General features: G+C 35.7%; 2 protein-coding genes across 4 annotated transcripts; one reads left to right on the plus strand and one right to left on the minus strand.

Annotated features, from left to right (window-relative positions):
- Nucleotides 1-4,848: 4,848 nt before the first annotated feature.
- socs1b (suppressor of cytokine signaling 1b) lies at nucleotides 4,849-14,703 on the minus strand. Of its 3 annotated transcripts, XM_059553616.1 has the most exons (5): nucleotides 14,563-14,703; nucleotides 10,793-10,863; nucleotides 10,434-10,526; nucleotides 8,966-10,311; nucleotides 4,849-5,724 (listed from the first exon to the last, which is right to left on the minus strand). In XM_059553616.1, the coding sequence occupies exon 5, from the start codon at nucleotides 5,654-5,656 to the stop codon at nucleotides 5,087-5,089; it is 570 nt and encodes a 189-aa protein (XP_059409599.1). In that variant the 5' UTR covers nucleotides 5,657-5,724; nucleotides 8,966-10,311; nucleotides 10,434-10,526; nucleotides 10,793-10,863; nucleotides 14,563-14,703; the 3' UTR covers nucleotides 4,849-5,086. The 3 variants fall into 3 exon arrangements, with proteins under 3 accessions (XP_059409599.1, XP_059409601.1, XP_059409602.1); XM_059553618.1 differs by lacking the exons at nucleotides 8,966-10,311; nucleotides 10,434-10,526; nucleotides 10,793-10,863; nucleotides 14,563-14,703 and adding an exon at nucleotides 7,466-7,761; XM_059553619.1 differs by lacking the exons at nucleotides 8,966-10,311; nucleotides 10,434-10,526; nucleotides 10,793-10,863; nucleotides 14,563-14,703 and adding an exon at nucleotides 6,608-6,634.
- tlr2 (toll-like receptor 2) lies at nucleotides 12,894-16,152 on the plus strand. Its single transcript, XM_059553612.1, is given in 3 exon segments — nucleotides 12,894-13,032; nucleotides 13,756-16,075; nucleotides 16,077-16,152. Coding segments are annotated over 3 exon segments (2,379 nt in total). The 5' UTR covers nucleotides 12,894-13,021; the 3' UTR covers nucleotides 16,125-16,152.
- The last annotated feature ends 44 nt before the right edge of the window (nucleotides 16,153-16,196 follow it).

A 16,196-nucleotide genomic window follows, 5' to 3' on the forward strand; every position in this document is an offset into this window, starting at 1 on the left:
GTGTATTGAGTGTATTCAGGTTTCAATAATCATAAGGAATATTACATGAAGAAAAAAAAACGCAATTATATTAAGAACATCCATAATATTATCCACAAGAGGGCATCGGGTAACCTTATCGAAAAGGGGCATCTTATTGTTTTTTTAAAGAATGCAGATTTGTTCTCAACATGACTCATCTGGGTCAAATCAAACAAAGAGAAATTCACCGTTTTCTTCTCCTACATAAAGAAATCCTTTTGTGTTAGGTGATACGTCTTATCTGTGCTAAATTTCCAGAGTTTTTCCAAAATATTAGCTATCAATGCAGCTAAAATAAGAAAGATTAATTGAGTCTTTCTGTCTGTCTCATCTAGGAAAGACAGATTTTTAAGTCCAACAAACCATTTGCATGTGTTTCAGCAAGGTGTGTGGAAAGCAAGCACAATCACCAGGATCCACTGAGCTTTTGCAATGGCAATTTAAACGTGAAAAGCTGCGGGGCCAAGATATGTTTGAACTCTTTGACAGGTTTAAAACGCTAAGGGTGGAACTGATCCGATATGTTTATAATGTTTGCGTTAATCACCTTGTCTGTAAACATTTAGCTGGAAGTTTATTTATATAGACAACTACTTTGTGATGTTTATGCAAATGACGTGATGTAACATTCTCAGCTCTGGGAAAACCCCAAGGTGTCATTCCAACCATTGACAAGATGCAATCACTGCAAAAGATACACACGGCCTAAAGCAATCCAGCTTGTCAAATGAAAATGCTAACAATGTACCACTAAGTATTTCAGTTAAATCTGAGTGTTTAGTTGCACATTCAATTCTTTAGTGACCGCAAAAAGAAACCTATCAGTTTTAGTGTAATGTAATTGCTGTTGGTTTTGAAAACCTGCCCAGTTAAATTACATTACATTTCAAGTGCAGAAATCCAGAATAGTTATCACTCAGTTGGTGAATAATAGGATAGGTGCTGACTGATTTCCTTGATCTAAATACAGCCGTATGATTTCTAGAAAATCACTGGTTTCTGGTAGAACCAGTCCCGCAGAGTTATTGCACGAAATGCCACATTTGTTTCTTTTTCTTTCAAAAGAGCACACCAGTTATTTTGTTTGAAGAGGCCATGCAAGACGGTGAACGTTTCAGAACTTGTACAGACAAACACCCAGCCCATGCTTGGTCAACAGCAGTTGTGCCAGTAAATATTCCAATTATAATATTTGGTTTTGGTGGATTTATGTCATTATTATTTATCACATCTCAGATTTGCTATCAAGGGACTGTGCACATGCAAACTTAATGTGAACACACATACATTACACCCTATAACTGTTACTAAAAACCTCATTACATTTGATTTTTGTTAAAATCAGAACTGCAAATATCACACTTCACTCAAATCTGTCACTATACTCTTACTTTCCCTGTTTTGCTGCTACAGGAGTTATTCTTGTTCATTCTACTCCTATATATGTTTTTTATGTTTCAGAATCAGGTTTCTGGACTAACTAAGCTCCCATTTAGTGCTTTGATTTGATTTTTAAATGGTATCTGTATTAAAACGTCCCATCAAAATAGTAAAATCCAAGGAATTACCACAGTGAAGTAGAGGGAAGCAGTGCCCCCTTGTGGCCAATGTACATGACAAAGTAGCAATAATGTCTCTCATTTCTGCTCAATTAGAATATAACCATATATTTTAAAATGAGAATATATCTATATCACTAAATATCACCAAACCCCACGAAAGCAATAGGATTAAAGCCCGGATCCACGTGTTAGTTTACCTGAATGAGGTCAACAGTTCATGTTTTCCATAGGGATTATAGGCTTTAAGGGGTGGATAGCAAAAAGAGATATAACAAGTCGGATCAGCTTTGTGTCTTTAGCAAGTATTGTGGGAGGTGTAATTCAAAGATCTTAAATCATTCATTGCTAAGAAACTGAAGAAATGAAGGTAACTCCCATACACTTACTCCTGATATAATGTAGCCTATTTTCTATAAGTGTAGGTGTAACATGTTTGAACTCCCTCCCACTAAACACAGTATGTATGTGTTTATGTATTTGAGAGACACTCACATGCCTTAGATTAATACATATTAGTAAAGAAATTTAAAGTAAAAATGTAATACCTTCAAAGTCAATGGGAAATCAAAACTGAAATGTATTTCTTTATGCGCAAATTTCCTTGTATTACTCTGCATATTATTCCTATTAAAATCAAACGTTGCTTTAATTTTTTGTTTTTCCCTCGTCTGACACTACTTCCTTTTTTATAAAACACTTTTACTTTTTAATCCCTTTCCCTTCAATCATCTGACTGCATTCACGTGGGCTATGATCTCATCATGGTCCAATCAAAAATAAATCAACCTCTACATTTTTTTTTTCACTTAATATGTTTCTTTAGCTTGGAAAAAATGCCAGTTATGGAAGAAATTTGGTTGCATGGAGCAATTAATGTTCACTAGCTATGCTGCTTCACAGCCACATGCAAGCCAGATACTAAAACCAACAGACTTTATCAAGAATTAAAATTTTAATTTGAATCTACTATGTAATTGTAATTTTTGATATATGAAAGAAGTGTGTTATGCAAGAAGGAAATGCTGCATTAAACACTGAAGTGCTATTAATCTTGTTCTCTTTCTGTCTTTCAGGTTTTTTGATTTATAAGTACATCACACAACACAAAGGCAGTTTTGTTGAAGGATTAATGGACGTGAAAGAGGGGAGATGCCAAGGCATGCATGAAGAATACTTTGGCCTGTGAAAACATTTCCAGTCATCACAATGGTAAAACTCACTGAAGTGCCTGGTTGAGCAATTTGTCCACTGATTTCTGATGAGAGAATGGGTTCCAATGGTTGGATGCTGAATGAATCTCAAGAGGCTTTGACTGAGGAAGAGAGAATACTGTGGCCTAACTGTTGTCCTGTACATATGTCCAGATATACTGTATATAACTATATATATACACACTGACTCTATTATCGTTTGCATGCCCACTGGACTATAAATATATGTGTAACATGGCAAAACTATGTATAAAACTGTTAAACTATGTATTAAATACACATCTCTTTCTCTTTTTTGTGTCTTATTTACTCATTTTATTATGACCAAAATTATCCTTCTTACTGTATCCATGGTTGTTTTTTATAAATGTAATTCTATAAATGGTTGTATATAATTTTTTATTGTCCTGTGTTGCTTTAAGGTAATATATATATATATATATATATATATATATATATAATATTAAAAAAGATATACATATATATCCACAAATATGATCTCATTCACATACCTTTCTCTCTAAGATGAAGCCCAGTTGTTCAGTTGTTGTGGAATTTCTCATATAATATAAATAGTAGTAAATACCAGTATAGAAGTAATGATAATAAAATATAAATAGTAGTAGATGAAAAACTTTCAGTTTAAGCACTAAAATTACTAAACTATAACAGAAAAAAAACAATAAAGCTTACAAAATACAAAGCCAAAATCACATAAACTTACTAACTTAAAATATAGATACTATTATAGTATATACGTAAATAATACTAAAATAACTGCTTTGGATCAAGAATCTGCTGACTGAATAAATGAATTGATGTAGATGTCCACTCCTGTGTAAGGTATGTTAGGTATTTGGGCGAGAATCACAACGGATGTCTTTGTTTCAGGTTTCTGTCCTGAAAAACCATGAACGTAATGAGATCATTTTTCCATTTTCTTTTTTTGTGTGTGTGAAAAATGCAAGTACCAAACATAACTTTCTGTTTTATTCCGCAAAAGATTTGTCAAAGGTAGATAGAAAAAATAGATAGATATGGAGGAAAACAAATGTTTTCCTGTTTTTGTCTATTAGGATGTGATTTCTATAAGCACAGTGGTCTGTGCATGGTTTGTGATTTCAACCTATGATTCTGCTTCAGTACTGCTTCTGCTGTGAAAATACAGACGAATGCACAACATGAACACAGTTATTTTAAACATGTACAGATGGCCTGACAAGCACATGATGACATGCAGAAACTGGCAAATTTCAAAATCAGATCATTTTAATAAATAGTCATTCTTTTATATAAGTGTAAAATGAGGAGAGAGAAAAATTTATTGCTTAACACATTTCCGATGTAGGCTGATGTATATAGAACTCATATTTTCCCCTAGATGGGGCCGTTTCTGTAAAGTCAGTATGTGAGAGGTTACTGATTCTTTTTAGGGTTGGGCCACATTACAAGAAACTTATCTGTTAGAACAAAAGAAATGAAAGAGAAATCTTCATAGAGAGATGATAGCAAAATCCACTTCAAATCACCTCAAATAATTTATCTTTAATAATAAAAAGCAATCCTAAACAAATGAAACCCTTGCCTCACTGTAGGTGAAATGCACATTTCTGCATAGCAGATTATATTGCCTACATGTATGTACCAATACATAAAAATAATTCAATCGTTCATACTGATAATGACATCACCAGTGCGTTGTGGTCAGTGGTTTACATTCATATATATATATAAAGACAGACAATACAATGTAAAGGTAACTGAATAGTTAATTCACTCATTTTACACAAATTTAAACTCTGCACTGGCCCAGTACCAACTGAATTGCTGTAAAGCAATTGAAGGCTTGTGGTGGTGTTGCCCTGATCTTACTGCGCATTAAACAAATTTTAATAATAAAAATGTTTTGTAGTGCATTGTTAATATCGTAAAATAATTCAAACAATCACTACACATAAATACAGTACATGTTCTAGTTGGGTCAATGAAGAGCACAGAATCATATAGGCATGGTCACATTTACCTCAGCGAAAATTAACCTGCAAAATCAATGTCATTAAAAAGAAATCAGCATGACTTGAGTTTGTTGCACAACCACCGTAAAGTTATGTTCAGGTTGTTTGTAATAATGTAATAAGCAAAATCGCCATTATTGACAATGAACAAAGGACATGTTTTTGCCCAGTGAAATTGCTAATGTGACCCCACCATATGAAATGTATTGTTTCCAATAAATCGTACTTTGTTATAGAGCTGCAACATCTGTAACATCTTCATATGAACTATACACATTCATATACTAAAAGGGTACAACCACAGAAATTCTTTAAGTTTCTTGCTCACAGGAAGATGTTGAATACTATCTTTCCCAAAACTCCCCACCACAGCTCTTCTCGCCAGTTCTTGCAAGCTCTGCGGCATTTCTCCACGATACGGCATACTCAGACTCTTTTTGGGGGATGCAATATAGTATCCTAGTAAGTCAAAAAGGCAAGAGAAAGTATGTTTACTGCCCGCTAAACTGAATCCCCCATCCTTCAGGAGCACCCTCACACTGGTCGGGCCCTCGGGAGACTGATAGCTGAGAGTGAAGAAAACATTTGCTTGCATGCTGTCCCGGATCAGAAATGTCCCAAGAGGAAGTTTGGCAAGTCGAGCGTGGGCTTCATCTACTTCCAAGGGACCCCAGTAAAATCCACTGTGCCTCAAGTATTCCACAGCCTGGGTGATGAGGTCACATTCCTGCTGGTCCCGAAAGGGGTGAAAGTGTGTCGGTGGGACAGCACAGGGTTTAGGGGACTCGGCCGGCTTGGATGGGCCCTGTTGCGCATCTGCATGGTCAGTGTCATTGTGCTGGACCATTCTGAATCAGGGCCCACTCATACCATTCCTCCATGGTCCTAAATCATAGATGAATGATTATGTGCCGCCTGTTTAAAGAAACAAAGAGTTCTAACATCAAGAGTTGGGAATGGCTCTTGCACGGACACAATCAAGAAAGTCAGTGGGAAAGTGCATAAGTCTGTGCAGGAAATTTTAATTAAATTCGTCATTATGAAACAGAAAGCTTACCCTTTCTATGCGGATGATGTTCTATGAAGTCAGTGTGGTGTAACTAACATAGCCTACAATTGTTGACATTTGATAAGAAAACCATAATACAGAGAAGACCCCTGTATATTAGAGCTGCACGATTATTACGAAAATCATAATTGTCGATCATTCCATTGAAACTGTAATTGCGATTATTATGATTACACTGAATGATATTTATACCATTGTTTGATGCAAAAGCATGCCGAATTTTTATATGAAAATAAACAAGCTGAAAACACTCTAACTGGAAAAACATATGGTGCTTTTCTATAGCTTTATGCCTCAATTGTCAACTTGAATCGGACTGTTTTTTTCTTTAAATTATACAAAAGTAAAAATATAAGTGGTATTATAATGTTATACTAACTAAAAAAATGGGGAAAAAACCCTTAAGATATCAACTAGAATGTAAAAAACACATCTTAAGCACGCAGAATAACATGAGTGGACTTTGAACGACTAACTACCGCTTTGAACGATTAATTGTGGTATCCATAATTTTAATCGCGATTAAAAATTCGATTAATTGTGCAGCCCTGCTGTAGACCCTTGTGTCTTAGTGTCAAACCACTCTGTGAACTTTTATGAAAAGGCACATTTTGAACAAGTCAAATGGAGTAACCCTAGGAATATACACTCTTAAAAATAAAGGTGCTTAAAAGGTTCTTCACAGCGAAGAACCATTTTTGGTTCCACAAAGAACCATCTCTTTCTTACCTTTTCATAATCTGAAGAACCTTCTTTCGCCACAGAGAACCTTCTGTGAGATAGAAAGGTTCTGCAGATGTTAAGGCTCTTTATGGAACCATTTAGATAAAAGGCATTTGAAGCACCTTTTTTAAACAGTGTATACGTTTGAAAAAACATGTTTGAAAATCTGATGATTAAAATTAATGATTATATATACTGTGTAGCCTACTGTATTCTATTGTGCACTTTTACTTGATGACTAACTATTGGTTACACCTTTTTTTTTTTATCAAAAACGGTCAAATAATTTGTAAGAGAAACGTATGAAATCAATATTAATGCAACGAGGGAATTTAGAAGTTTAGAATATGTGATCTACTCGAAAACTTTCTTACGCTTCAGTGACAAAGGAAAATGGATTTCTTCACGCGTACTGTAGATAGGCTACTCTAAAAATAAAGATCCATATCAAAAACATTAGTACGAAAATATAAAAGAAAATATTTCAGTAATTTGGATGAATACATTTCATATTTTAAACACATATTTGAAACGTAAAACCCACCATAAAAATCTAATGTGTCATTTTTCGTCGGCTATGTAAAATTCTTTGAAAGTTTTGTTATGGTCTTTATGGAAATAAGCATTTAATGGTTATTGTTGGAAAAGCGAAGCCCCCTGCCTTCTCCGAAATACCAGAGCATACAAGTAGCCTATTCTCGAAAGAACTCCAAGGTATCACATGATATTAAAACCTTAATAAGCACTATGTGTACCGAAAAGGTTTCCATAAAGCGGTTAATCCACGGATAATGACACGGTGAAATTAAAGGGGAACGAAACACCTCCGGTCCGGTCTAAGATGAAAACCTCTTGCCCACTTACCGCAAATGCAGTTTGATGTTCTCGAAGCCAAACTTTTCCAGAACTGTGTCAAGATTTCCTGCGATGCTTCATTTTTAGATGTAACACATCATTCTTCTCTCATAGGCTGACCATTGCAAAGGATTGTGAAAGCGAAAGCTAGCCTATAAAGCAAGGCGGTCTCGTCTCTCTAGCATACAAATAACAGGAATAACTCTTCCAAGAACGGCCAGAGTCTATATCATGGATATATGTCTCTGTTTATGCAGGCGTTCTGCCATTTAACGTATTTCATTTAGGCTACACTAGCCTCTCCGTAATCTGCAGTGAAATACTAGATTTGGGAATGGGGTTGGATTTTGGCAGCCCTCCGTAAAATAGGCTAGGTCACCTTCAAAATGGCGAAGATATTGGGGATTCAGCAAATAATGAACATTAAAAGTTTGTTATAAGAAAGCTACTGCAGTTTGTGTTGATGACTGTGTATTTTACGTTGTTATTTAGCCTGCTGTTTTGATCTGAGGTATTCTTTCACTTTCATTTCGGAGGGATGTTTTACTCTAAATCACGTGATCTTCAACTCATCTCGTCTTACGACAGGTTAAGAGGTTAAAGTACCAGGTCTTATCCTGGTTTAATGTTGTTGTTTAAGACTGTAACCCTAAACAGACATATGAGCTACACATAAAAAAATAAATAAAAAAATTAAATAAAAATTAAATGTTTTTTAATAGATTTGGAAATTTATGGAAATAATAGCCTACTTATGTAAATCCACATCATCCTCTACTAGTACAAATATAAATCAATAGTTTATTGCATTTAATAGTAAGATTATTATTATTATCATCTTTCATACTACTGCAGAAAAAAAACATAAATATGAACTTAAATGTAAAGGCCTATAAGAATCAGCCACTGAAAATCCTATATTGTTTTGTTTTCCTATATTGTAATGTAATCAAACATTATTTTGAATATTAAGAGACAATATCCACCTTGAAGTATATGATGGTTATGGCCCTGATGCACCCATTAACAAACAAAATATGATTTTTATTTTTACTAAGAGAACTAAAACTAAATAAAAAGGCAACCAATGAAAAATGTTAAAGTGACCAATCTTGCACCAGACAGCTGTTGTATATGTGCAAACAAAAAAATAAAAAGCAGCATTCACAGGTAACTGAATACATACATAGTTTCGACTTTAAATGAATGTTATGATTAACTGTTCTCTCTGTAGATTGCTTCCGACTCTTACAGTAATCAGATGATCTCTAAAAATATCCTCTGAGTGGCAAAGCAGAACGTATACCTGGAGTAATTCATCCTACATTAAGTTCAGGTCTTTTTCACTTTTTAGAAAACACTCCCAAATCAAATTCCAGTTTATATATTTAAGAAATATGTCTGTCTGAACCATTATAAGTAAACAATCAATAAAGGATAAATCATATTTTAATTTACCTTAGCTATAAATGTGCATGTTTTGTTTGCAGATTTCAGGAAAAAAAATACCTTGCACTGTACTGCAGATGAATCCAGTTGAATTTTCACCTGAAGGACCTTTAAAATGATGAGATGAGCCCCAAAATACCAGAGATCTTATGCAACTGACATCAACTGCTTGCACAATCACCTAAATTTTTACAGTTGAGTAGGATACTGCTCTAACTTCATAGGAAAAAAAAAAAGATTTACCACATCCCACCATTGGTGCACACAGCTGCTTTTTCATTTCAGTTTCACTTTAGCTGACCTAGGTATAGATCGTGTCATACGTAGGTGAAAATATCTGAAAGATAAAAAATTTAAATACTGACAGTCAGAGAGAGACATGGTTGACATAACTGTATAGTATAACACCTAAAAGAGGAAAACAAGCATATTGTATTAAAGAAAATGGATAGTACTTCAGTTATTTGTTGATTAGCATAATAATGGAATAGTGTAGATTTCACAATAATTAGGTTAAACGAAGATTCACTTTCAGAATGACACCTGATCACGATGAACTGGCATGATCATCCTGAAACAAAAAGCAGGGAAAAAGGAAAAAAAAAAAACACATTACAACAGCACTGTCATTTCTGAAATCATTTCTAAACATTTCATTTTACAGGAAAACATCCCTATCTGACCAGCTAGTTTCACTAACCTAAAACCAACAGCTGTTAAAATAACCACAAAATTTGCCTTTAGAACAGATCATGCAAACGGCTTCCAAGAAATGTACTTGACAATAAGCTTACACTGCACTCTACTGGCAAACCACCAGAGACTTAAAACAACTACAACAAGATTAAAAAACATTATAGTCTGCATGAAATTATATTCTAAATGGATGTTATAGGTTTTATTGTTTACCATACATCAGGCATGGAAGTATTGTTCCAAAGCGATAGACTTTTCTCTCGGTGACGAAAGCAGGACTTCATCTGCCTAAATCTTGTCCTTCAGACTCATGTTCATCTGCATTCACGTATGAGTGCATTTACATTTCAACATTCAATCAACACTTGATGCATACAACCAAGTTACACTCGGATGTACATCACAGTATAGAGGAACAGTTCTGTCACTACTCCCATTTTATTGGGAATTTTAATATTTTTTTCAATGATAATCGTGTACATGATAGAAAAATGAAACATCTGACCAGTTACATGCAGAAACACGAGCTTCATTAACCACGGCCACTCATGTAGTGATGCAGAATAATTTATTTTATTCTTAACCCCCTTTAACTTTCCATTTGTAGTTTATGAGGAGGCAGATGCTGTTTCATGTTCCTCCTTCCTGCTGTGTCTCATCATGTAGACGGCAGCCGTGAGTGCAAAAACACCATATGTGGCAAGAACAAACTGGAAAAGGGAATAAGTGGGAGGTGGGGGGGGGTGACACGTTTAGATACAAGTGACGTGAGAGACGATCTTACTGTTGTCTTTGATCATGCAACAATCTGACAGATCCCTAATGATCTTACATTTCTGCGTCCTTGTAATGTGTAGCTGTTAAAATGTTTCCTCCATCCTGTCAGTTCTGTTGGGGTCGGTGCATCAATCCCAAAGAGCTGTCTCTGTCATTATAAAAATAACAAGGAATTATGAATAAAACCACATCCATAAAATAAAATGAAATAATTTTAGCTTTAGCTGGTAATACCATGGTACTAAATAAACCATTTTTATATTTTATTTTATTTATATAGGCCTATTTATACTCATTACTTTTCCATTTTTATATTTAAAAATGTGTGTGTGTGTGTGTGTGTGTGTGTGTGTACATATATATATATATATATATATGACAGCAAGCATGGCTGCTTTAAAGTTACTTGTCTACCTTGACTTCGCTAATAAGATGACCAAAACTTGTCAGCGGAATTCGTGTCTTCACAGGGGAGGTCGGCATGTCTGTAGAAAAAAAAACTCTCTTTTAAACCATGTACTGGTGCAAATCAAAGCAAAGCACAATGTAAACATTAGCACGTCAGCCTTGAAATGCATATACGAACTCAACACTTACTGGATCGCTCTAAAAAATGTATCGTCTCTACAAAGAACACGCTGCGGTTGTTTTCAGCTGCTTAGTTCCGGATTTTTTAAATGTCAGCTCAGCATCCAATTAAAACGTCCTAACTAAAACGTCGAGCCAATGGCTAAAGGCCTGGAGGCGGGACTTTGAGGTGGTTACTATTTAAAGCGTCCGTGTTTGATTTTATGGTCAAACGTACGTGGTAACACAGTTGGGTAGCAGAGGTCAGCCAGAGGAAGTTGTAATGCGGCAATGGGTGGGTATCTGTTAACCAGTTTCATTTCATTTCAATCTCAATTAGCCTACTCTTCTCCAGATCCAGTAGCCTGCCAAATAGTAGATAATCATTACCCTATTATTGCATGATAATACCCTTTTAGAGTACACAATAAGTGGTGCTCTAAAAGGTTTAAAAACACAACAAAGGATTATTGGTCAAGTAGGATTGAGGTTTTGAACATAAGACATAAAAAGTCATATTTTTTGTTGAGGAGATGTGCTATTATTTTATATGTAATAAGACTTTCACTTTTGGTCTGGTAGCAGATCAAATCCCTTTGACTGAATTTAAAGAAATTACCCAAATTTCTAGAGACCAGGATACATTATATGATAGACACAGAAAATGTCTTCTTTTTGTAGAAACTATGCTGGAGCAATTATACTGAGTTGTAATTTTTGATTATTTTGAGTGTATTTAGGTGAGGTATTGATTAGAGACAGGGTGCACAATGAAAAGTAAAACAAACGTTTTGACCGTGCCATGCTGTGTTAAGCAGGATTCGTAACAGTTTGTCTTGAATTTAAAATATTTTGTTTATGAAGACTAAGTTAAGTTTGTTAAAGTTTATTTTTTGGTTGTTTGCAATATGCTGAAGGGACAATAAATGGATTGGCATATCCAAATTTATCCCAAAGGTATGGACAATGTATTCACTTTTTATTCAAGGCAGAAGAAGGTGTCAAAACAAGACACTTAAACCATCTGCGTCCCTACAAACTATAGTGGCAAGGTTTCCTTTCTTAACCATTAGTGTAAAACATGTTTAGAAGTAATACCTTATTCCATGCTTTCTTCTGTTTTAACTATCCAAGAGAGTTGTGATGCTAATAGAAACTTAATTTAATGCTGCAAGCACTTCTCTTTTTGAGTCAGTCTGCATATTTATACTAAACGTGACTTGTATACACTTTTCTCTATTTGTATCTGAAATTCAAACACAGAAATACTGTTGTGCCATCACCTGGAGCAGAAATAGAGTAACTTTATATGTCCCAAGTTAATTGAGAAGGTTGTTTATGTCTGATATAGGTTTATGCCTCTTTTCACCTTTGCACTTTCATCAGAGCAACTGCTAAGGTCTAAAAGAGAAGGACATTTAATATAATGCCAGAAAAAACCCTTATCAAGATATTTTATCCATAAAACATAAAAGCAAGTAATCAACATAAAACCATAAACATGACAACTCAAAATCCCTCTCTAACATTTTCAACATGAGGATCCCAGTATTTTATCACAAGGCTCTAAATATTTGCTGTGCCTTGAATTATGAAAAGCACTGCGGGTGCTACACCACAAGATTGATGTAGAGATGCTTTATAGTAAAAAAATTAAGCAAATTCATTTCTTGCTTAAAAGAAAAAAAAGGCTACTTCCTCTTTTCGAAACCTTAATTCAGTGTTTAGTGAAGTGAAACTAAAACAAAATCTTAAATAGCTTTACTAAAAAATATTTGCATAAAAGCCATGTAAGACATTTGAGACAGTCTGATTACATATCACCCAACTATAGCTATATATGAAGCATGCAGGTTGTAAGTACACATGCTCTGAGACTGGTCTCTATCGGTGGTTCCCTAAAATCTATGTTCCCGATAAAAGAGACATGATTTTGTAAGGTTCAAACAGGCTATTGAGTCACTACATCCTGTGACTCACTCTGTGTTTGCATGTTTGATTTCTGTTTGTTTTCTCCTTTTATGACAACGGCCAATCTGCAGTTTTTCGTAGAAAAGAGGACAAGACATAATAATAATGGCAGTCAGGTAATCAAAGTTGACTTCTTCTGTCTTGAAATATTCTAGACTGGTAGCACTTTAATATCTAACATGTTTTAATACTGCAGTCACAAGCTTGCGGTTATACAAAGCATGGTGTAATATTGAGGTATAGCCACCGAACGAAGTGAAAGTGCATTGATTGACTGACCGTTTTGGATCAGAAATTGTGGACTTCTGGCTTGTACATTTCTCCTATTGTGTATGCTAAATGTATTACTGTGACGCACAGCTAAATTTTCAGTCTTCAGTGTCATATATTTCAGAAATAATTCCATTATGCTTATTTAGTGTTCAAGAAATGATTATTATTAATGTCAATGTTAAAAACAATTCTGCTGCTTAATTAATAATTTTTTTTTTTTTTTTTGGAAGCCATGATACATTTTTAAGGATTATTTGATAAATAGAATGTTGAAGAGAACAGAATTTATTTGAAATGTTTTTTTTTTTATTATTCTTACATTAATTCTTTTAATTCTTCTATTAATTTTATGAACATTTCGGTTAACTCTATAAATATACATGCAAAAATGTAAAACAGATCAAACTCCTTTAAAAATCAATTCGGTAAATTCCTTCATACTAATGCAGTACATTGTGCAATATTTTTACGTCTTGTGTTTAGAGTGTATGACTTTTAATGAATTTTATGCATCTTTACTGAATAAAATTATTTATATATTTAAAAAAAAATCTATTTTTTTACAGGATGAGACCCTTGGAAGCAAAGGAGTCCGTAATACTTTTTATAATAATTTTGGCCCAAGGCTTTGACTACTCCTTGACATGTTATTGTAATCAGCAATATTTTTGCAACTGTTCATTAAATAATCTGCAAAAGGTCCCAAAAGTTCCAGTGAATGCTCTTGGCCTTGACCTGTCATTCAATCAAATTGAGTCTATTGACATGAATGATCTCCGCCCATATAGTGAGCTGAAAACCCTGAACTTGCATAAGAACAAGCTCAAGTTTATACACAAGGAGGCTTTCAAATCTCAACATAACCTGGAAGTTCTTGATCTGTCCTTAAACAACCTAGAAAAGCTATCTTCATCTTGGTTCAACGAGCTTAACTCTCTTCAGCAACTGAACCTTGTAGGAAACCCATACACCACTTTGGGACCTGCTCCCATTTTCCAGTCTCTCCTTAACCTAAGAACACTGCAGTTTGGTAGTCCCTCACTGAGAGAGGTGTACAAGAATGGCTTAGATGGGCTCACTCATCTGGATGAGATGACATTCATTGGCAGTAACCTCAAGTCATATGAGAACGGGAGCTTTAAAGCAGCCCGTCCAATCGGTTCAGTCTCTTTGAGCCTTCAGAGTCTATTTCAGAACGATCCAAAATTAGTCTCTAAGGTTCTTCAAGACGTCTCCCACCCTAAAACTCGGCTGATTATCAAAGATGTTGAACTCAGAACGAACACTTCGACAGAATCCTTTAAAGCGGCAAGAGAAGGTGGGACTGAAAGCTTGAGTTTACACAATTGCACCACAACTGATGAAGCATTTACCTATTTTTTGATGGTCATGGATAATTCTTCTTTGTCTTACATTGGTCTTGAAGAAGTACATTTGATTGGTCGAGGGTGGTGGCAGAAAGCTTCGTACACGCATTATGAATACTTACATACGGCCTACATACGTAATCTTGACATCCAAGGGTTCTTTGAGTTCAGTAGTATGACGCAATTGGGATTTCTGCTGGTGAATCTCCACAAGGTGTCCGTGATCAACGGCACAGTGTTTGTTATTCCTCCGATAACTACAGTCTTGTTGAAAAAACTTGAATATTTAGACCTGAGTCAGAACCTCCTTTCAGACCTGACAATTGCACCGACATTATCTACGAGTTTTGGAGCATATCAAAACCTCATCACTCTTAACGTGAGCCAGAACGTTTTAAAATCCCTTGGGCTGATGTCTCAGTTGGCCACTAACCTTAAGAGCCTCACAGATTTAGACTTGAGCCATAACAGTTTTGTTTCTATGCCAGAAAAGTGTAGCTGGCCAGCGACTCTCAGGTTTCTGAACCTTTCCAGCACAAAGCTACGTAAGATGACCCCATGCCTGCCTTCTAGCTTGACGGTCCTGGATCTCAGTGAAAACGATCTGATGGTGTTCAACCAAAGATTTCCCCAACTTATTACGCTTATACTGACGGGCAACCGATTTATAAAACTCCCACAGGGGGAATTATTTCCAACACTGCAGACACTGCTTATCCAAAGAAACGCCTTGCGGATGTTTAACAGTAGTGATTTGAAGAGATTCAATAACCTACAATATTTGGAAGCAGGTGATAACAATTTTGTGTGCTCCTGCGAATTTGTATCTTTCTTTAAACAGGATGTTAAACTTTTCATCACCCTAAGGGACAGTCGTCACAATTATGTGTGCGACACTCCGTTCACTCTCAGAGGTGATTCTATTGACAGTGTCAGATTGTCCGTTTTCGAGTGCTATATGATCCCTGCTGTCTCAGTGCTTTGTTCTGTGATTATCATAGCGCTTGGACTTATTGTTGTTACTTGCCATCAGCTTCACGTTATATGGTATCTGCAGATGACAAAAGCATGGATACAAGCCAAAAGAAAACCTGCAGTTGGTCGACTGGTCGATGAGCTCCGCTATGATGCTTTTGTATCTTACAGTCAACATGACGCTGAGTGGGTCGAGGAAATCCTTGTTCCAGAACTAGAGAGCACTCAGCCTCCATTTGCCCTGTGTTTGCACAAACGTGACTTCCAGCCAGGCCGCTGGATCGTGGACAACATCATTGACTCGATTGAGAAAAGCCATCGGACTCTCTTTGTTCTGTCTGAGCACTTTGTTACCAGCGAATGGTGCCGTTACGAGCTGGACTTCTCACATTTCCGCATAGTCGATGAACACAATGACTCTGCTGTCCTGGTACTTCTAGAACCAATCAAGAAGGAGACCATTCCCAAACGTTTCTGCAAGCTGAGAAAGATTATGAACTCCAGGACGTATCTGGAGTGGCCTGAGGAGGAGGAAAAAGAGAAGCGAGTTCTGGAGCAATCTGAGAGCTGCTCTACAGAGAGAGGAATGTTAATGGCTTGCCAGGTTGTGTGACAAATATAGATTAATCAAAACTGGCCAAGTACCAAAATGCAATGTCTGTATG

Source organism: Carassius carassius, chromosome 7 (assembly GCF_963082965.1).
Source record: "Carassius carassius chromosome 7, fCarCar2.1, whole genome shotgun sequence".
In the NCBI taxonomy this organism is placed as follows: domain Eukaryota; kingdom Metazoa; phylum Chordata; class Actinopteri; order Cypriniformes; family Cyprinidae; genus Carassius; species Carassius carassius.